The following is a 23,495-nucleotide window of genomic DNA, read 5'->3' on the forward strand; positions in this document are numbered from 1 at the left end:
CGGGGAACTAAGATTCCCTCATACTGTGTGGCAAAAGAATAAAAAAATAAAAGAGTAATTAACAAAAAAAAAGGAGGAAGGGAAGCTCTCCTTTCTCCCTGGGCAATAGAAAACAATGGGGTAGGGGCTTCTCGGGGGAAAGCAAGGAGGAAAGTTGCCGTCTGGGCTGGGGGTCAGAGAGGACTGATGCTGTGGTTTCTAAGACAGGCACATGGGCTCGGTGAGAAGGAATCGGGGCAACTCCGTATTATTAGGCAGGAGAGGCTGCGAGGGCTAAGGACCACCTAAATCTATCGGGAGCAGACAGCAAAGGAGGCTTCAGCTCAGAACTAGTGGCTCAAGTTTCTCAAGAGTCCAGGTTAAAAGAAAACAGGGAAAATAGTGAGCAATGTGCTAGAATGAAAGGGGAGAATTGCAGCTCTTAGGAAGATGAGACACAAAAAACGTTTGGTTTCAGAATGACTGGCGTGCGTGTGCGTGCGTGCGTGTGTGCGTGTGTGTGTGTTGGGGGCAATGCGGAGAGCTGACGGTTGGTTCTGGCACTCTCCTTCCGAGAGAACAGTACAGGGCAGGCCTTGTTTTTACTTTGTTTCCCTTTATTGTGCTTCAAAGTTATTGCATTTTTCATACATTGAAGGGTTGTGGCAACTCTGCACGGAGCAAGACCATGGCGCCGTTTTTCCAACAGCATTTGCTGACCTTGTGTCTCTGTGTCACATTTTGGTAATTCTCGCGATATTTCAAACTTTTTCATTATTATATCTGTGATGGTGATCTATGATTTTTTTTTTTGATGTTTGATGTTACGACTACAACTTACTTAAGGCTCAGATGACGGTTAACATTTTTTAGCGATATTTTTATATGTACATTGTTTTTTAGACATAAGGCTATTGCCCACTTAACAGACTACAGTATAGGGTAACTTAACAGTGTAGGGTAAACATAACTTTTATATGTACTGGGAAACCCCCAAATCAGTGTGCCTTGCTTTATTCTGGTACTTGCTTTACTGCAGTGGTCTGGAACCGGACCCGCAGTATCTCCGAGGCCCGCCTGAAGTTAGGTCCACTCTCTTTGGAAAGGAAAAGGCCGTTCAACCTTCTCTGACAACCTTTTGTGCACTTCACCCAGTCAAGGGGAGCACTTTTGAAAGCAAAAGAAGGAAAACAGGATAATAATAGCTGCCACCTACAATATCATCTATCCCTGGCAATACCCTAAGTGCTTTACACACATTCTCTCACTTAATCCTTCCAGAAACCTCTTTATCCCCCTTTTATACATGAAGCAATTGACACGTAAAGGGATAAGAACCTCGTCTAAGGCGCACAAGCAGTACGAGTTGGAGGGAAGATCTGACTCGAAACCTGCACTTTTAACCAGCACGGTGCTGCCCACGCGGACGCTCCCCGAAGGGCGGGTGGAATGAATGCGGGGTAGGGCAACACACACCGACCCACAGAGCAGGTGACCACAGAGGTCCAGGCAGAAACCGAATCCTTCCAAAACCCTCAGTCCCAAAGGGACACCCAAACTGAACAGCTCCAGGGGCGAGTCCTGCGTCACTGGAGACGAACACTAACTCTCACTTCTCTATTCTCTGAAACGGAAATACACTAGCACGAGGATGTGTGTCATGGGGAAAATAATTACTTCTTAACCCTGGGCTTATAGGGGGTGGGATATCATAATCCTTTTCACAGGGTGTAAAGTTAAGGATAAAAAGACACTGGAAGTACAGCTTCAAAGGGATTGCTTTCTGTTCCTGGTTTTTTTTTTTTTTTTTTTTTTCTTTTCATCCAGGCCTTCCAACAGAAGAGCTTGGGAACTGTCTTGCATCTTTTGGAATGCTGCATTATTAAAATACTGCTTTAGAGCCCCCAGAACTGCAGCGAGGAAATCCGTCACCTGGAGGTCAGGACGAGGAACGGAGAACAATGTACATTATACGGTAGCTTGGTTACCTTGCCTTTTCCCTGAGTGACAATAATCTTGCATTTGTCTCAGGGAAAATAGGGAGCAAAATCACCCTATCAGCACTCATACCGTTTTCAAGAAATTTAATCTATGGGGATCGGATTTTTTTTTTTTTTTTTTTTTGGCAACAGAGAACCAGGTATCCGCGAGAGCTCGTCAACCTGAGTCATGGCACAAGCTTGCTTTCCCGCTCAGCCCCTCTTACCTCCCTCGTTGTCCTTGCTGTCTGTGCAGAGGGTCTCCATGGCCACGTCACATCCTGCCCCCCTCCACCCTGGCTGGCAAACACAATGCCAGCCGTTTTGGTCCAGCGTGCATCTTCCATTGCTGTTGCACAGACCGGGGCACCCCTCTGTCAAAAGAGACAAAGATGGACAACAGAAGTGATTTGAGTATCGAAAGTTTTTGCACCTCAAATAAACACATGAGGGACACTTAGTGGGAACAGGCCTTTCGAAACAGCACAAATACTGTAATTGCACATGGATAGAAACAGCAACCTTATCTAAGGAATCTCATTCTTATCCAAGTGGCATCTTTGATTGGCCTGACCCTTGAGACACCACTTACCTGTGCAGGACAGAAATATCTGCAATGATCCACTAAATTGCTGCAGGCCAGACAAAATTAACTTAAAAAAACTAGATTTTTTTTTCCTTTAGCAAAGCAACAAGGTTGATTGTACGGTGTGAAAAAAGCGTCACAACAAGATCATTTCAGAAGCCCTAGCGTAGACTTTTAATCTGTTGTAAACAATACTGGTCACTGGTTAGACGTGCCTTCTTAAAAGCGCCTTGTTGCTTTCAAAAATTCCCTCTAAATTTAAAAGCGTGAAAGCGGGTACGAGGCTATGAATGATGTTGAAGAGAGAACATTCATTTTATCTGGCCGCAGAGTTGCCGTATATTCATGTGAAATTACAGTGTATTAAATAACCGCACAAAGTATAGGCCAGTATTAATGACTATACTTTATGCCGAGAATACATTCCTTTTCACAGACTAAGCAAAGCCCAGGAAATCGTGAAGCAGCTTAGCATCTATTCTAACAAACATTAGGATTCAGGCTGCATACGGATGGGACAGGACCGACAGGATTTCCAACCGAATGTAATAGCTGTGCATATTTGATTACTTAGGACGGACAAAATGAAATACCATAAGGACCACAGTAAAACATCGATCGACCGAACAAAAACACGGGAGTCACGTGCTTCAAGACAGAGCGCGAAGAGTGAGAGTTTGTGACAATCTCCCTAAAGCTTTTATGCTGTTACCTTTATATCCTATCTTGTCTGCTTTTAGGGGCAAGGAGGGAAAATTTGGGAAACAATGAAAATAATTTAATATATCCAAAATCTGTAATTGTTTCAGCCTAACATGACATTAAAAAAAAAAGTTCTGCCACTTTCCTACAGACGATAACTGGCGCGCAGCCAACATGATCTGTTTATGAGGGTGACGCCTGGGTAGATTCTGCTGCTCTTGTCTGTGAGCGTGACACGACGCTGACAGAAACGAGGATATAAACGCTCTAAAATGTCAAGGATAATTGGCTATTAATCAGATCTCTTTGGAAAGAATTACATATAATTTGGTATAAAATATATATTAGTAAAAAAAAAATACTTGCTCTAGCAGTTGGGGTTTGCTCTACAGCTTCTCATAATTAGAATGCTACTCTTGTTTTGGTGACAAAATTTAAGGGAACAATCCATTTAAGGATGTTTACTTTAAGTCTGTATTAAAAGAATTATTCATATGTTGGCTTCCCCTCCTCCACTGTGGAACCTGAAATGAAAAGATCTCAAAGAGACTTTCTGTCGCTTCAGATTAGAGGTAACAGAAAGAAGACTATTTTGACAGCCTCTTGTGTCTGGGTACGATGAAGTTACACTTATGGATACCATCAGGCCCGGAGAGGAGTAATTTCACCGCTTCTCTTCTTTCAGACAATTACCCTCTGTATTTATGGATTATTCAATACCTAAAAGGTGAATTTTCCTTATGGATGTTTCTGTTTTGTTTTTAACGAAAAAAAGAGGGTTTAACTGCCCCACTGACGAGGAGGTGCAGCAGCTGACTGCATGCACACAGAAGTTATTACATGAAAGCCTGGATATTGTCATGAATATTTTCATATTCTAATGAAAAGCACAAACAAGGAATAAAAAAATAGGTACTCTGAGGAGCAAGGGAATTTTCTCTTCTGAAAAATATGGTTTTCACTTATTTCTACGATAACTGAAGCCAAAGCATCTGCCGTTCTCTGCCGAGTGGTATTATCGTTTCTTTTCTAGAATGCACAGTATTTTGTAATTTTCTTAGAAAATCACAAAACATAAATTATGATATCACATATATTTCGAAACATTGAGAAAAAGCCAAAGAAGTTTCCATATTAGGATAAATGAGATTTCTCTCAACATTCTCTCAACCAGAATCTTCTGTAGATTGACAATTTCTTATTCTGATTTAGAATTTAAAGCTTATGAGCTGAATTGCCAACAATGAAGATCTTAAAGCCAAAAAAACCCCCCAAAAACAAAAAACAGCAAATTACTGTTATCTTCAGTTTTCGGTTCCAGTGAAAACTAATGTTTTTACATAGGATGAAATCTGTGATAACCCAAACTTATAAAAATGAGACACAGACATTCAGGTCTCAATACTTTAAATCCAAAGGATTTCACATAATGTAAGCCTGATTTATAATTTACAAAACTATGCATGAAAACAGTCTATTTTCATACCTAGTGCAAGCTAATACATGGTTATATAGAGATATGTCAACAAAGAGCAAGTATACAGTACCTTTAACTATCTTATCCAAATAGTGAGCTTGAGAGATTAAAAAGGAAAAAAGAACAGACAGACATTTCAGAAGTGTCACATGGGACAAGGAAATTTTCAGAATTTACATGCAAATTGAGTAGCTGCAGCTGACATAAGACTCACATCACACAACAGAGATGTACTTCGTATCCTCTAAAAATGCAGTATATTCACGTTTTAGAAAATGTAGTCACAATTCGAGGATATGCTCAGCATTTTCAGGAAGAGTATGCAGGTAAACTAACACTTCCTTTTGCAGATTATTTGGAATGGACCCACCCCGATCCTTCCCGAGATTATATGAAAGCATAGCTAAGTAGAACAAATTGAATCAATTCTTTATTACTAAATAATTTTGGAAATTTACAACTATGAGATCTACAAATAATCGACGTTTTTTTTGGGGGGGGGTAGGTGAGAAAATAATTCTCTTTTTTTCAGTTTGTTTTTAACAAAGTCGTTTCATAGGGGTCACACAGTGGAAGGTCGGAAGGAATACACAGAGGGCCCAGAGGAGCCAGTTATGTATGTTCAGATGCTTTCTTCAATCAGCAAGATAAACCCACAGAAGTTCTACTTCATTCACCTTCTCTCTTGAGTTACTTGCATATTTACAAATAATCCAACTTTGTTAATAAAGGAGGAAACTGAGAGTCCTTGAGCACATTTAATATAGTATTATGAAAAAGGCATGTGTAAGTTCTGTAGAACATGATTACCCAGTAGCCCTCGGCTCTACACGTCGCGCATGCGCAGTGACGCATCACGTACGCAGTCCATTAAGAAATACGGACTAAGATGTTGTTTCTTTTCAGGATTCATACAGGAATAGGCTCTGTTTCTCAGAAAAGCTTTACTGGAACAGTCAGGATTAAGACTGAAGTCTTTTACTGTACCTGTCCATTTAATCTTTCATGAGGTTACAATCAACCTACACCTTTCCTCTTGAACAGAGGCATAAATATCCCTCTCCGTTCACTCACTGGAGAGACCTAATATATTCTTAATAAGCCTCAAACCTTCTTGCCGTGCCAAAATTCATACATCTTTAATGGTCTAAAATTGCTTTTCAAAGATGCTTATGTTGATTATTTTTCATTACTGACATATGCAAGTGGTCGCAGAACTTTTAACAGAACGCCTTCAACTATAACTTTCAGTTGAGCCACTCAAGTCCGGTAGTTCTGTCACGTGTGTGAACAAAACCATAAATGGTTTCGACCCATCTGTACCATGTATATAAAAGGACGCCTCACTTTGCCACGGGGTTCCATCAGACGCTTCTGAATTGCATACAAAAATAAGCACGTTTATGGCTGACTGATGGTATATTGCAGGAGAAATTAAGGGGGAGGAGAAACAGTGTCAGGCACTAGTCTGAAATTACAATTTCATAAAAATAATTCTTTTCAAACATTAAAATAAACATGTATTACTGTGTAACATCATTCATATACCTTCTGAATAATTCCTTCCAAACTTTATATAATCCAGTAGTCCCATAAGAGCTCATTTAATACGGAGCATAAACAAAGTGCCTTTAAACACTGTGGAGTTTCTGGTTCAGCTAGGGCAGTATTTCTGAGGGAATTCTTAGCTTATGAAAATTAAAAACACTGATCAGAGCTGGAGTATAAGCCTTTGGCTTTTACATCAGGTCCACTTCAGTTAACACAACCAAAGTAAGGAATGTAATTAATCCTGATCTGGATTAGTAGTTTTAAAGGAGGAATAAATTAGAATCCAGCCAATCCCATTATTTTAGCAAACAGAATCAATTATGCAAAACAGTGGATTATAGGTAAAGGTAGGTTTGTCACCGGGCCAAGAGAACATCGAAAGTGGAGCTGAAATTAGAAAACACATTTAAAATATACAGCAGGTCAAATTTTACATAAAGCTTTAAATATTAAAAATATTTAAAACACATTTTGCAAAAAGTTTTAACACTAACCATGAGAAGAATATCTGTACTGAAGAAAAAAATACAAAGATGTGTTATTTGCTTTTTATATCATAGGGAATAGCTGAGGCTGATAGCTTAAGACTAAGAGAGAAGCGGGGGAAAACCTCCACCTATATTTTGGCTGCGGAGAGTAAAATTTCCGATAATACCACAAAAGCCTGGCTCTAAATAATGAAGAAGTTAAAAGAAGATGTCCGTATATGAGGTTCAAATAATTATTAAAGATAATAATTGCAACAATGAAAACATCATTATATAAGCCACTACAGGAAATCATCAGAAAAATGCAGGTATTTTGTAAAAAGCCATTAGCAACAATAATTGTAAAAAATAATAGAGTATATTTTAAAAATTAATACACCTATCAATTGCTGAAATGCACATTAAGTTGCAAAAAAATCACTTTGCAAACGAACAACTGTGTTCTGACGCTAAAGGAAAGTCGTTTCTATTAGATCTACTAAGAAGTTTTAAATTTGTTTTAGAGAAGAAAACTCTTATAAATATGAGCTCTAGACATATAAAATGGAGCCCTTTAAAAAACTGTTCTCCAGTAAAATGTTGTACTCATAAAACACTTTCCCTGGAGTTTCAATTATTTAGCTTTTTTAAAAAACATTTTAATTGGAGTATAATTGCTTTACAATGGTGTTAGTTTCTGCTTCATAACAAAGTGAATCAGCTATACATATACATACATCCCCACATCTCCTCCCTCTTGCTTATTTATCTTTTAAGAAGACCCCTGTGGGGTACAGGAGGTGAGTGTTACCGTGTTTCCTATAAGACAGTGGTTCTTAATCTTTCTGGGGTCTCAGATCTCTGAGACAAGTGGTGAGACTTACGGATTCTCTGCCCTCGCCCCCCGAAAAAAATGCACACACACTCATAAAGCGCTGTTTATGATTCTAGCATTTCAGGAGCTCTGGTTCCATAACTTGCAGATTACAAACACCTGGCTGATGTATTTTTGAGTCCCAAATTTCTAGCTCTAAGTGCTTTATATCATTCTCTCATTTAATCTTCACCACAACCCTATGATGTAAATACAGTTGATACAGTGAATACAGATGAAGAGAGGAGGAGAGAGGCAGTTTGTACAAGGTCACCGGCTAGCTGTCTCGGCTGTCTGGCTCTGGGGCTTGCTCCTAACCACTATGTCACAGTGCCTCTTCTTAGACATTTAGAAACAAAAATTTTCCTTCAGTAGAGGAAACGAATGAAAGCAGCTCCGAAGTACCGTGTAATCTTTCCCGACCTAACATGAATCTCAGCAGATTCCTGTTCCCCAAAGCCGTAGGGTGGTACGACCATTTTTTGACATCTTCTACAAGGCTTCCCGGGGAAAGGGCCAGGTGGATCGACCTTACGTGGCAGAGGCAGGCGAGTGTCTTCAAATGCTAGGGCTCACCTTGGCCTTAATCGCCTCTCTTTCAAAATACATTCCGAAACGCAGGCATCCCAGAACACAACAAATGCAACAACGGTGCCGGTTCCGAGCCCGTGCACTGCAAGTCCTGGGTCTCACCGCTGGTACAGGTGGGCAGAGGCTCGGTGACATCTGAGATGCGGAGCAAGGTCTGGCTCCTCACAAGCCTTTTTATTCTGTGATTAGCCCACAAACCTCCAATATCACCAAAGCAAATGACTAGCACTGTATCCTCCTCACACACTCCCCTCTAGGTGCCTCTTTTTAAAGAGAATTCTTTCTCTTTTCAAGGCCCCTGTTCACCGTCCTTCCGCCCCTTTACTTTTGGGGAAGATGCGTGGGGATGTGAACACAGATGGATTCACTCTTGTCTGTGCGGCTGAGTAAAGGGCGTGGATGCTACAGCCCCCGGGAAGGGACTCGCCCGTGGTGAGTCTTCTCGCGCCATTTTTCACTCCCAATGCGGAGAGCAGGGAGGACAGCATCTCTCTGGAAACTCTACCTACGTGCTGTTGCCTCACCTGCTTATCTATCAAAATTATGGGCAGCCCTGCTCCCTCTCTGTCCTCTAGTTGACTGATTCTTCCTGTGTTTGCCCCGAATACGTCTCACGGATGAAGTCTAGGACTATAAACACCAGGGTAAATGTAAAAGAGAAGAGAAAAACATCCAGAACTAGCCGTGCTCAGTTCATTTCAGTTAAGAGGTTCCAGGACAACACAGGCTTTAACAATACACAGGCATGCGTGACTTAACGTGTAAATCTTCTCCATTAGAAATGCAAACTCTACGGCCACGCTAATCACTGTATCCCCATCTCCTGGCTCATAAGGGATTCTGAGCGTCTGCTGAAGAAAGTGATGAAACGTGCTTATTGTGGCACTCCTGCAGAAACGGAGCAGGACCTACGGCCCTCGTCCCCAGGTCCTCAGCCCGCCTTTTGTCTGTGGAAAAACTTTAGCCAAAAAATAAGTTTAATCAGAGAAGTGAGAAAATGCAGAAACAGAGGAAAACAGTCAGAGGAGAACCAATAATGACAGTTGGGTCACTCAGCAAAGTCAAGGACCTTCAGGTCCTCCTCCAGGGCTACGGATCGTATTCCGAGCCGTGTCCTCTGAGCTGTCGTGTAGACCCCGGCACCCTCCGCGAGGTGGGCGAGGGCGGCTGCATGGCGTGGCCACACTGAAGCCAGACACAAGCGCCCCCAGGCCACCCGATCCGAGGACTGGCCTCCAAGCAAGGGGAACAGACCTGGAACTAGAGAGGAACTGTTCTTAAGACAAGCGAGGTGACGCCGATCAGACCATCACACCCCCGATTGCAAGACGACTGTCGGAACCGCCTATGCTGCCCCGCTCCCGTGCTCCGCCTGGGCACCCCCGAGGCTCCCCCTTAAAAGCCCCGCCCCCTGAGCAGCCACCGGGCGCTGGGCCTCGGACAGGAGTCCAGCCTCTGCGCCGGCTGCCAGCCTCCGAAATAAAGCAAGCCTTCCTCTCCTGCCGACACGCGTCTCAAGAACTGGCTGTAGAGCCGCAAGTAGCTGGACGACCTGGGATCCGTAACACTATGTCCTACATGCGTTTGCAGCTTTCGAAGAAATTCTACGAATGACAGAGAGGCGACCTTTGGGGAAAGAAGCATATGTGAGCAGTGCCTCATTTACAATATCCTTCCCCTCGCCTTCACCCACCTCTGCCTCTGCCCTCGCCCCGTCCATCCATCCTAATTAGATACAGCGGTATTAACCATCGCTAGCATTTACTGACTGTTACTGTGGGCTGAAAACTGTGCGAAGCATTTTATATGAACTCGTTCATTTAATTTTCACCACTCTGTGGGGTAACAGGTACTTGTATCATCTTCCCTACTTCACAAATGAAGCAGCTTGAGGCACAGGAAGTTAAATAACTTCCTCAAGATCAAAATGCTAGCAAGTGGCCCAAATTCCAACCAGGTGGTCTGAGCCCAAAGGCCATACACTTAATAAACAAGCTCTCTATACAACTCAGCAGAAACAGAACTGTGTACCTGGGTAAGATAGACGAGAAACATACCTGTTCTTGGATTGGGCAATGAATTTACTTGAATGAGAAAATAAGACAAAAAAATGTGGAAATCCTTAATTCAACATTGCCAATTAAAGGGAGAAACTGGGAAGTAAGATTAAAATCCAAACACCTTGAAGTATTAATCTGTGGACACAGCCTCATCAAGGAGGGTACTACTTTATGTGGTTAAGAAACCTTTACAATGAGAATTGCTGTAACTTGTTCTAAAAATCCCAAGTTTGGAAAACCGATCGGCAGGATATTAAAAGTGAGGGATAAAACCAGGGAAAATTAAAACAAGTGAGTTTGACAAATCAAAGACCAGAATCACTTCAGTTGATGTCTGTTGTATAAGAACCATTTGCTGAGTGATAGGTCCAAACAAGGCTGCTCCTTTTAAAAAGAGGTCAGAGGAGTATATGTGCCTGTCTGAGGGGGGGGGGAAACTGGGCTATTTGGAGGTCTTTACGGAATGAAATTAGTTCCAACTTTGCTTTCCTTTCACTGTCAAACCGATGCTTCAAAACACAGAGAAGAAACACAGGCAAACCAAGTTGGTTATATCTACATTAGGCAGCTCACAAGGGAAGGTATACCAGCAGTCTGACTGGGTGTACACAGTTGCTGACCTGGGTGGCTGTGATCTATTCATGCTGTTTCTTCTGTGAACAGTGTGCTTGGTTGGAGCGCATTAAATAGGACAGCATTTTCACTGGGCTGTTGGATTCACTCCTGGGGATATCCCAGACACAGGCAAAGAACACAGAATCTAGAACGCTAGAAATACTTCTCAGTTTAATTACTGCATGAAGACCTTAGGGGCCCATCTCTGAAAGAGGGTAATTCAATCAGATGAGTCCATAAGAAAATACAGACACACCCTTCACCACGGTGAGCACTGCAAAGTCCTCAGAGGCGAGGACAAGTCTGCATTGAGCATTGTGTGTTTTGTAATACTTTATAATACAGACTTAAAAAGTGAGTCACGTCAGTATCTCATTAAAGTTATAAGTAGGTATCTTTCTTAGAGTATTCGTGTACCAGTTTCTGTAGGATGACAGAAAAGCTACAGTCTGCAAATAAGTACATATTAAATCCATTTATTCCAATTAGCAACTGTTTAAATCAGTGTGCAAGCTGCATACCCATTGATTTGATGTTCCTTAACTGATATGCACTGTACTGTTTTACTACTGATTACCCTGTCATAAAGGATTATGACACCGACATAATTTTAAACCCCGTAAAACAATTTACTCAGGCCCCTTAAAAACATGTCCTCTCTCACCACAGAATTCCCATCCTAAGATTGGATAAAACGTTGCAAATATTTTATCCTATTTAGGGGGGGTCAATTAATTTGAAATATAACAACTAGCAAGTGAGTTTTAACAACTAGGTAGTGCCAGTAAAGAAAAACGATGCATGTGTGTGCATATGTGTGTGTAAGTGTGTGTGTGTGAACACACGCGTGTGCACATGTGTTTGAAAGAGCTTTTGCGCCCCTAAAACTGGCAGCACGTTTTTGAAAACCTGCTTCAAATAAATTGTTTTTGAAAGTTTGCACATTTTATTCTTTTAGTAGATTGGAAATTTGGTGAAAAAATTATCTATACAATACATTGCTTCTTGCATGCACCTACCCAAGCAAAATATCATACTTCACTTTGGAACACTATTTACGCCAAGACATTCCAAAAGAGTGAACTAATATTTTTCCTCATTTAAGTCTGCCCAGAAAAAAAAGCTGGATTTTATGGAAAAGGTGCTTTGAGAGAAACCACACTTTTTCAAGTCTGCACTGCTGAAAAAGTGCCAGGATAAGCTGCAGAACTTTGTACAGACAACTGGGAGAATAATATTTGGTGTTTTCTTTCAGTTTAGAATTTCATGCCTTGCTGTAGATGACGTCTACATAACAGAAGTAACAGTGTCGCAGGCAGAACGCAGACGGCAGGCTCGCCGATGCTGGTGTGCACCCGGCCTACGACAGAGGTGACGATTGTTTGGCGTGCGATACGTGATTTTTGAGGTAGTCTTTGCATGTGGCATAATTTCATTTACTGGACCATAACATAAACATGGAGTGACGCATGTCTCCTTCAGAGTTTTACTCGTTTGAGTTCAGTGAATGACATAAGCAAAACCACATTATCTTATGATTTCCTAAGTTAAAAAAAAAAATCAGGTCTATTTCAGTACCCTGATTTGGGAACTAAGCTATCAGAGAGAGTTCTTCATGTTAGTAAATGAAAATCAGAACACAAATATATTTTACACTAAACAAATATTTGGATCTTTAACATTCTGGTACAGTGAACTTGGTTATTGCAATTACCAAAGTGGTGTCTGTGGAGTACTAACAAGTCTTGTGGCAGGAAACCATGAAAATGACCTATTTGGTCAACATCAAAGAGTGTAATTTCTTGTCTACCATCATTACTTTTGTCTATTCATAGCATTTAGTATTTAAGAAAACTTATAGAATAGGGCATAAATAAGTATGTAAAATATACTAGGTCTTTCTGTTCTCAATTTTTAAAACTTTACCAGGAAAAATAATAAACAAAGTTGAACAATCTGTTTAACTTACTGAAGATAAAACTGTAATGTATCTGGAGAAAATTGTAGGTAAATGGCTCTCTCCAAAGGTGATTTACAGAGAGTATTTTTTCTTTATTTGCAGGTGTGAGAGAGAGTGTGCATAGATGTTTCCCACTTGTATCCTGGGTATTAAACTTTTCTGAGACTTTTTTCATGAGCCGATACTGGTTACACAAGTCATCGACTCACTTTGTGTGAGTGCTTTTCAGTGGTCAATGTCTATACATAGCATTCAGGCTCCTAAAACACTGGAAATAAATTTAACTTTTAAAAAGAAGTGTGGAGCTTTCAATAGGTAGTTTACAACTTTCTTAAATCCTCTACAGTACAAACTGATTTTCTCTGAACTTTTTTTTTGGTGCTGCAATCGTTATTCTTATTTTGGCAAGCTATGGATCCTGTTATCAGCTATAATTCAAATTTTCCTGAATAAAAAAGTGACATTTTATTATTGATATATCGCTGACACGGTTATTACTGCATCTGTTTCCGTGACAATTCAATCGTATGTGACAGGTATGTAGATATTATCCTTATCACAGAACAAAATTTAATTTTCACCTATTCTCCTATATACACACATGCTAAAACAATTAAACAGTCATTTAGGAGGCAGCATAGCCGGGTGCTTAAGAGGAGGGGCTTGGGAACGGTTCATGTGGATTTGGGTTCCGGTTCTGTTACTTACTAGCTGTGTATCCACAGAAAAGTCATAGGACCTCTCCGAGCCTGAGTTCTGTCAATGGAGATTTTAATAGCTCCCACTGGATAAGGCTGCTGTGAAAATTAAGTAAGATAACGTATGCAGAGAACTTTGCATCGCGTCTTAGCACACAGTAAACCCTTAAACAACAGGTACTATTAATTAATCTTTTTTAATAAAGACAGTTTAAAAAGGCCCAAATCATGAAGTGACTGGTATCTTTTAAGAGACTATGAAGAAAGAAAGAAATCCGACGGTAAGCAAAGCACCTCGGGGCCGCCGGTGACCTGTTTCCTTAGGCCATGGGGTCCACTCTGCCCCAGTGACGCCAGGCTAGGCCCCCGTATGCTCCGCCTCCTTCCGATATACTCCCCTTGATGGGACCGTTCTTCATACGAACGGGCTAGATCCCAGAGCGGAGGCGACTCCACTCCTGTGTCAAGGCCTCTTATTCTTTGTCTCACATAAACCCTGTGCTGGTATAGATGCAAAGCTCCTGATCAAAACGAGATTCGGCTTTTTAGAATAAAGAGCACGTCACAACCTGCCCTTATACATTTCGTGTTCCCTCATTAGTGATTTGATTCGAGCAATGTCAATGAATATTTTTTAAAGGGCTTTGTGAATCTTTGTATAACCTGCTCATAATTTCGGAAATACAAGTCACTTTTCCAGCAACTCCTCGGGAACTGAGACATTTAAATGTCTTACGTTACGTGCATATCACAATCCTTATACTGCAATTTTGCTGAGCAGTTTTCACCCTGTTTTTCATCATGGGATGTATTGAGCAGACTTAACGGAATACATACTGCTGGCTTTTGCGGCAGGATGACGTGAGTTTGTGTGCCACCGTCCCTACATACAGGAGGAAGCCCACCGTCACGTGGCTGAGAAAGCGTCCCCGGCAGCTTGTGGGTGCCGTGCTGGCGCGTGCAGAGCCGCAATCGCCCGTCTAGGCGTTTACTATGCGGCTTGTGCCTACACGGCTCACAGGTCAGAGGATAATGCTTTGGGGGGCAGGCAAGGGTTAGGGTGTGTGCAGTAACCACACAGATGTTCTCTCTTTGCTTTTCATGACAGTTCTATGGTGATCGTTTCCCTCTGCATTCACCAATGTACTGGGAGTGGATTTCTCACAAGCATAATAATCACTACTGGGGACTCACTTTAAAAGCCGAGAGTGGAAGTGCCTGTGAAAAGCATTATTTTACGCTTCACTGTTCTTGTCGGGTCTAAGTGCCGAACACCTAACACCGTTAGTTCACAATTAGACCCCTTGTGCTTTAGCACACGCTCTCTGTGCATACACATATAAACGTTAACTCTGGACAGAATGAAATCATTCAGCACCATAACAACTAAACAGCTGTGGCCTGTCTCATGTGTTAAGTGATGGAGCTGCGGGCAAGCTCCAGAGACAGACGGTCTCACCCACCCACGCTTAATGTTAAAGACCTTTTAAAAAAAGAGGTGTTGACAAATCAGAACAAGGAGGCATAGTTTTAATGCAAATCAGTCCATTTGCAATGGAGATTACCCCCCAAACTAATTTGGTGTACAGGAAAAACACTAGGCTCTGTTGTTAAAGGAAGACATTATATTCCATTTGGATCTACCAGATTCCCCACCAACATAATTATTTACTAATTTCATTCAACCAACGGGGTTTAATGGAAAGGCAGCTGGCAAAGTATTCACATTTATGGACCTCCTTGGACTGCCCCTTAATTTATCCAAGGCACATGTCTGTTAAACCCCAGAAATAATAGCCGTATTAGAGGCAGATGTTTTCCAGCTTCACTAAAGAGGCACTCAAAGAAGAGAGGGTCAATGAACCCATCATGGAGAAGAGTAACAGAAAAGAATCGGCTCTAGTCACACCGTAATCTGTGAAAATAATATGTTAAATATGAAAAGGGAGAGAAAGGCCATGGCTTTTGTACGGACTAACACCGTAATTTGTATTTTAAAAACAGGTATAGGTGGGAAAGGAATGGTTTAAGATGAAAAGAGGCTATTTTCAACTTGTCACTTTCAGGAAATGACAGAGAGAAATTCTGCCACTGAAGAATACCAAGGTACCATTGCGGGAAGGCATAATCACATCCCTTCAAGTTGTAGGCTTAATTCTTCCGCGTGTACGGGACGCTCAATGCAAAGTTCTGATTTTTGATTTACTCCATTAGGGTACTACGGATCTCTGCAGATAGTCTACACGAACACCCCACTAGCTGGCTGGTAGTCAATGGTTACCTGGCTTGAGTTTGGGGAAGAATGTGACATATTTATAACCTGGCCCTAGTCATGAACCTTCTCTTCCTAATACTGTGAAATAGCTGATAACGTATTATTTTGCACTGGTTTCACTCCCAAACGCCTTGGACCTAAACTTCTCAATAAAAGGCTTCTGATGAACTTGGCAAGATTTAAAAGGAGAATCTTTCACCTTTATTTCTGGTTAAATTATATAATATATCCAGTCAGTTGAGCTTTCAAACCTCCTCTGTACTAGATTTGGTGGAAATTAAGGTCTTAGATGATTTTTAAAAGATGCAAATCAATGAGGTGTTCCAAACTGAAAAAGATACTCTAGTATATTAGTAAAGGAACACAACGGCAGGCTTTTAATAAAACAATACGATATAAACTTGACACATAACTGGCTTTTATTCTGATATCCTATCTCTTCATAAACTTTTTAAACTATGGCATATAACATTTTAATTCAAAGGAACAGCTTCAAAAATTTCTTTTGGATAATAAATATAATTGATAAACTGTTTCCCTAAGACACAGAGCACTTACATAAAAACTAGCTAGAAAACCACTAAATTCATGGTGGGAAATAAACACAAGATAGTAAGGAAGGAAGGAATCAGATTTATCAAGCCTCAAGAAATCAGGTGTATTTCAATAACACCTAAATGATCATAAAACAATACAAATAATCAATATTTTCTTATACTGCTCCCATTAGAGAAAAATGACAGTAGATTTAACTCTCCTTTTTTTTTTTTTTTTTTTTTTTCCCTGAACACATTGCCTCTAAAGCCAGTAGGCCTCACCGTCACCTGAGTAGGAATAAGGTTAATTTATAGTAGCTCTTGGGACCCAAGTTACACCACAGGAAGCAGACTGGAGGGAAAATTTGTGCACAAATAACCACCACAGGATAGAATCCTTTATCACATGACCCTGAAGTATGTCAAGCATATTTCTTCTAAAGACCGCAAAACTCTCATCCTCATAGGCTATGTGTAAATCACCTAAATGAAAAGATCTAGGTTAAATCCACACATACCCACAAAACAATTACCTACATGCAGAATTGACTTTTAGAAGTCCTTAAAAATTGTCCCTTTTCTAAAGTATAGAGCATATGTAACATTTCCCAAAACGCTGCAACTGTCACTGAAATTTACCTCTCAGTAGCGCTCCTGCCAGGTCGAGAACAGAGTCTCTGCTACAGGCTGCTGCCTCTCTTTTTCGTAAGGATAAATCACAGCATGAAGGGCCAGGCAGACGTCAGCAGCACTCCAATACCTGATGCCAATAGCTAAAGGTGTTTAGGTACTTTTACTCCCATTCTTAGGGGTAAAGAAACTGACGCCTAGGGAAATAAGTCGTCAACACGATGAAAGAACATTTATCGGGACAGCTCCGGGGACTGTGGATTTTACTGAGGGTCACACAGCAAACAAGGTGCAAAAGTTATGTGAAGATTCTAATTCCAACTCTCCCCAGGATTTGTTTGATTTGAGAATGTAATTCTAATGAGGCTCTTGGGACACGATGGGACTTGTGCAGACACAAATGAAGGGAGGACGGGGTGCTGCAAAGTTAAGGTTGCAAGGCACTTCCCAGAAAGACGAGTCAAAACTAGTAACCACTCTGAAGCTTTAGAGGATATGGATTGTCAAAGTTAGTAGAGATTCAGAGTGATTCAAGAACTTGGACGGGGACTTCCCTAGGGCGCAGTGGATAAGAATCCGCCGGTCAATGCAGGGGACAAAGGTTCGATCCCTGGCCCGGGAAGATCCCACATGCCGCGGAGCAACTAAGCCCGTGCGCCACAACTACTGAGTCTGCGCTCTAGAGCCTGTGGACCACAAGTACTGAGCCCACGTGTCACAACTACTGAAGCCTGCCCGCCTCGAGCCTGTGCTCCACAACAAGCCACTGCAATGAGAAGCCCGCGCACCACAATGAAGACCGAACGCAGCCAAAAATAAATAAATAATTGATAAAAAACCAAAAAAACTTGGACATGCTGTATTATGGCTTAATATATGATGGAAACAGTCAAACTTACTAAAGTTTCAAATTTGGGCCAGTGGATTTGTTCTTTGTTGACTCCTCTCTCTCTCAAAGGTTACTGACCACTGAATGGAATTACTACTTTAGCTCTAAGTGCAGATCTGCCATTGCTGGCAATGCTGGGCTGCAGCTAATGGAACCCACCGGCTTCGTGTCCTTTGATGCTGAAACTGGTTCATGTAAAGAAAAACAAACTAACACAAGCACATCCTGAGCGCAGGCTCAGTAGCTGTGGTGCACGGGCTCGGCCGCTCCGCGGCACGTGGGATCTTCCCGGACCGGGGCTCAAACCCATGTCCCTTGCGTCGGCAGGTGGATTCTTAACCACTGCGCCACCAGGGAAGTCCCAACATGCCTCTCATTATCCAAACACTTCTTCATAAAAATGAAACCAAATGGAACATGGTGACATTGACCAGTGAAATAAACACTATCTGTGGTTGTTTAAAAACTCCTGAAACCCTGTAGAGAGAGGCCTGACAGCCTAACAAAACAGGGCCTCCATTATTCAGAAAGGCCAGAGAAACTAGCTCTGCATTTTCAAAAGAGAGGCGATTAAGCGACCTCGTTAAAAAAACAAACAAACAAACAAACAAAAAAATTCTGAGGGGATTACAGAGGAGCAAGCACTGTATATGAAACTGTTAACTGAATAAATCAGACTCAAAGGAAAAAAAATAATATTGAGAGGCCCCAAATGGATGCAAATGTAATCTCAAAGGAAGAAATCGACATCTAAAAATCAGCCTGGTTTTCAGGACGTGAGTGATTCTCCGTGAGCTCTGAAGGGGGTCTTGCACAGTTCTCTTAGGAATTGCTAGCCTCTCGGTCCCACGAAATTACTTAGTCACTGGGACTGCAGAGCAGGAAGGATCTTAAGAAGTTCTCCTTTTTTGCACACTTCATGGGAGGATATTTAGCCTGTCTGGATTTTCACGGCCAACCAAGTCAGCTAAGGGGAATTTCCTCCCGCTAAACTCTATGCCTACTGCATTCTGACGACGCACCTTCCACCCTGTATGACAGATCACGAGGCACCTCTGTCCACATTAGTGTGGACTTAGTGTGTCGGGAAGTGGAGGAGAGAAGCTGTTCTTGGCACCAGCATGCACTCTTGTTTTCCTGCTGGCTAATTCCGCTGCCTTAGGATAAGACTCAGTAGGGAAGAACCAGCCACAGTGAACTTTTTCATTAATTTCAGTCCAAATACTCTAGCAACAGGAACAATAAGTAGCAGCCCTATGGTGTTTGCTTTGTGCCAGATACTGTTCCAAGTGCCCTTCTACATGTTCTGGGCCGTCAACCCTCTCATCAATCCCAGGAGGTACTATTTTCATTCCCACTTTGGAGACGGGCAAACCGAGGCACTGAGAGTTTAAGTGATTTTCCCCAAATCACACGGCTGTCAAGTAATAGAGTTTGGAACACAGGCAGGTCCAGCCTCTGTGGGGTCTGAAATTATACAAATCGGGGGGCTCTCTTTAAGAAAAAGAATCCCAAATTATAAATATGAAATTAGGTACAAATTGAGTCATTACTTAGAATAAGGTAAGAAATCACGATAAATCATAGTTTTTAAGCTGATAAACACCACAAACATCATAAAAAAATCGCAGAACAATTTTTATTATTAAGTGCCTGACATGTCTCTAATAAACACTTTTTTTCTATAATTTCTGGGCTACATTTACTTTGCCTCCTTATAAGACAATGGTTTTATAATATTTTTTATAGAGAGAATGGATAATTCAGTCTTTTTTCAATGTGATTGTTTAATATGGTTCTCATTACTGATCATTTAGAAAGTTTCATTTGGCTTCAACATTTGTTATTAGTAATGTTATGCAAATTTGGGTCATGACTGCCAAATTTGGGAAGACTTTATGGTGTAATAAACTAGGCTTAAATGCTCTGTGAACGGGTGACATTCATCAGCCACTTTGCTGTGATGGCATCCCAGAATATCATGAGTCTGATAACGTCGTCACCAGCATCAGTATTTCATGTCATACAAGCCCTGAATCTCCTCCTGGCACGTTCATATGATTCTGTGGTACCCTGGGGTGCACCACGCATGTGACTTCACACACTGATGAGCTCAGTGTTGCAGCACTGCTATAGCTCCATGCCTTAAAGATACAAGAATTCTGATAAATTCCTCAAAAAAGAAATAATCATCAAAAGAGAAAATTAGGGCGGGCACGTTTATAACTGTATAAGTTCCATCACCAAATATATTGCTGACGAGAGAAAACTCCCATTTGGATTGGGCATTTTACAACATACCTGACGACACGAAGAATCTTCCAGAGACGGGCTTCAGTTTCCACACGTTTCAAACCTCATTTCCGCTCCACTACTTATTTTCCTCTGGTGCGGGGCTCCATAGGACAAATTCACATTTCCCTATCATCTCTGACCCTGTACTTGGATGGTCACCAGGTGAGGCAGTGGGTGGCAGGAATAGCCCCGTACGGCCAGCACTCAACCATCACAGATGGCAACGATCTCACACCTCACAAATGTATCCAACTAAACGAAACTAAACGCATCCCCAGGTCTAGTTGTCCTCAGCTGAATCCTCAAAGAGCCTACAGCCACCCCAATGCCAGCGTACACAAGGAAAAGCGTGAGGGAGAGACGCTGGGAGTGGGAAGAGACCAAGGTCCTAAATGACTTGCAACATACGACCATATAAATCCATGGTCCCCTTGTAAGACCCTAGAAGGGGCCTGTGCAAGTGAGGGGCCCTGATGCTTAAGCTTCACCAGTTTCACAGTAAATACGTCAACGGCGCTATCAGCGACCCTGACAGGTGGCACTAGAGACCCCTTTCGTAACTACTGTTAATACACGACGCTGACAGGTGTGAAGCCAAATGCCTCCTATAGCTATCATTTGTGGGTGTAATGTGGTACCCTGTAAGCACTTGTTAAGGGGGGAATCATAAAGTTTAAAATGGAAGAAGGTAGTCTTCGAATTTCCAAAGTCTATATTATTATGAATATGATTCCCAATTTGAGAGCAGTACAAAAGTCACAATGAGTATCGATCTTGTAATCTCTGAAGTATATTATCGGAGAGGTCTTTTTTTTTCCAAAAATGTCACTTATTTTTTTAATTTAACCACTAAAATACTATTCTTTCACCATTATCCCGAGGTAAGAATTAGAATACCAAGTCTAAGCCATATCCACACTGGTACAATTCTGATCTCTTTTTTAACCTGTTTAACCGATGACTTCCCCAGCTGTGTGTATTTCATTTTCAATTTCTCATCTCCAGCACCCCTAAGCCCAGAGCAACGGTGGTGGCTTTTATTAGAGGCGTGCTGAGGACTACACGGAACTTTTGTCTGAACAAACAAAGCACGTCTTCGTGATTATTAATGATCTTGTTGCCCAATGTGCTAAGGAATTAGAAGAAAAACAAACAGCCAGTCTTTTGTAGCTTAAAAGGAATAAGGATTTCCCCTAGGCCAAATTTCCATTTGAACTGCCTGAAAGTATAGGAAAATCAATGTAGCTCAATAAACGACTCTGTGTTTGAGACATAAGGAGAAGAAGAATATCACAATAGACTCCACCTGTCTTTCACCACCGTGATTTTAAAACTGCCATCCCAAACATATTAACCTCTTGTTAAGCCGTAGTCAGTGGGAGACTAGGTCTCACTTTATAACAATGAAATGGAAATTACATTAACTCCTTAAAGCAAATTCGTTGGAGAGCCACTTTGTTTTACCTTTAAAAAAAAAAAAAACATTTCAGCACCCAAAACGTTGTCTGGGTTACAGTTTGACTCACTTATACTCAACAACAAAATAAAAACTCTAGTGAACAGTGTAAGTCACTTTAATAAGTGACTTACATTCTAGCATTTCATTGGATCCTGACAAATCTGAGGCACATAATACCCGTCTAGGAGAAAACAAACCCAGAGAGGCTAAACTATTTGCACACGGCCACACACCACGTAAATGATGTAGCAAAGATTCAAATTCCAAAAGCTCTTACACATGAGATACTCTGCTTCAAAATCTCACATGATAGGTATGATTATAGCCATTTTACACTGGAGCCAGAAAACAACAACTGAGACTAAGAACAATTAAGACAGACGTTCTAAGTGAACAAATCATAGAACTGGTTGGGAAACATACGTTCTTTACAATTTCAAAGCCCATGCTTTTTCTTATTATGTTACAGTGACTTTCATGAAGAAGTAGTGTTCAATTACGACAGGTGAGATGATCAAGAGTTGCTTAACGGATTCAAAATGCATAAGTTCAATGAAATGTAACCGAGGCACACAAATGCCACAGGAAAAATAAAAATGGAAGTTAAATGAAATTGAGAATAAAAAGGGAACCCCATGCTTAAATCTAGTAATTTTTCAATTAAGCAGAAATTATCAACACATTCTCAAATATCACGAGTCCTCAAGGGGCCATCGGATTAGGACACTGCTCAAGAGGAGGCAAAGAAGATAAGAAACACTCCTCTCCTAAAAGCAGTCCTCTAACGAACAGAAAGGGAAAAAAACAAAACAAAAAGCGACTCCCAACGTTTCACACCTAAATAATTACGATGTTGCTAATACTTATTGGAATGGAGATTCGAAACTTTCTTTGGGATCTCGTTCCAGGATTTAAATATGTTTCCAACCTAAGGTTCTTCATTATGTCCAACCAACTTTTAAACAACTGAAGCCCGTTTTCTCCATTTGTGTCTGTGGGGAAATGGGAAATGCCGATCAGCCTCCAGAAGAGGATTCGCCATCCACAGACAGAGATCCGAGCCTTCCTCACCTCCGTAACAACGCTCCACACAGATAACAAGCAGCTGTTAGTCAATCTCCCTCTTCCCCACCCCTGGGGTCACCGTCTCATCTACAGCCTCCCCTGCTCTCCAGTACAAATAGATGCTTGTAGGGGCAACTTTTCTCCAGCAATTGCTAAAAAGAATATTTCCTGGAGAAGGTACGGGTTAATAATACTCAAAATTTGGTACTCAGGATTTATCACTGCCAAGGATATTTAGTTAGCGTTGCACTTTTACAGATTCTGCCTCCCAACATGTGCTCAGTAGACGCTGGCGTGATATTTCCGTTGCTTCTGTGCCCCATTAATTCCAAACACAGGCCAATCAGATAACTGGCCCCTCTCTTCCTAAGCAAGAAGAAAAGAGAGAGCCAAACCAACTGAGTTGCCTTTGCGTGTTTACAGATCCCGGTTCCAGTTAAATACATTACAAATGCTGAGCTTACTGAATTAGGCCAGTATCTCCCAGTTCAGAGATCGGACCTTGAACCACCACAGCTCTCACAGTACAGAACTGTTTAAGCTTTTCCATACAGAAATGCCACAACAACATTCTAATTATGTCAACTATTATTTAGAAACCACTCACTTATATTTAATATTTTTAAACTAGCTTCTGGATCCTCTAAATGTCCTTCTGTCTTTCCGATCTCATGAAAAACAAAGACAGGAGCGTGAGTATATGATAGTCATTTGGCCAATCGCGCAGTGTTCGCTTACAAAGGGCGACATCATGCTCGCTGAGCATCTATACCGGCGGTGGTAGCGTTAAACCATGTCAGTAATCAT

General features: G+C 41.4%; 1 protein-coding gene across 20 annotated transcripts in view; it reads right to left on the bottom strand.

The window, feature by feature from the left end:
• The window catches only part of TENM3 (teneurin transmembrane protein 3), a 1,278,657-nt gene that overhangs the window by 86,191 nt on the left and 1,168,971 nt on the right, over nt 1-23,495 (bottom strand). For 11 of the 20 annotated variants that reach the window (XM_067022808.1, XM_067022801.1, XM_067022804.1 and 8 more), the window contains 3 exons: nt 4,794-4,820; nt 3,257-3,277; nt 2,186-2,332 (listed from right to left, as the gene is read on the bottom strand). In XM_067022808.1, the coding sequence (XP_066878909.1) occupies nt 2,186-2,332; nt 3,257-3,277; nt 4,794-4,820 (195 nt within the window). The remainder of the gene's footprint in view (nt 1-2,185; nt 2,333-3,256; nt 3,278-4,793; nt 4,821-23,495) is intronic. The other 9 variants (XM_067022810.1, XM_067022809.1, XM_067022807.1 and 6 more) reach the window with 3 other exon arrangements.

Source organism: Kogia breviceps, chromosome 20, assembly GCF_026419965.1.
Source record: "Kogia breviceps isolate mKogBre1 chromosome 20, mKogBre1 haplotype 1, whole genome shotgun sequence".
Classification (NCBI taxonomy): Eukaryota; Metazoa; Chordata; class Mammalia; order Artiodactyla; family Physeteridae; genus Kogia; species Kogia breviceps.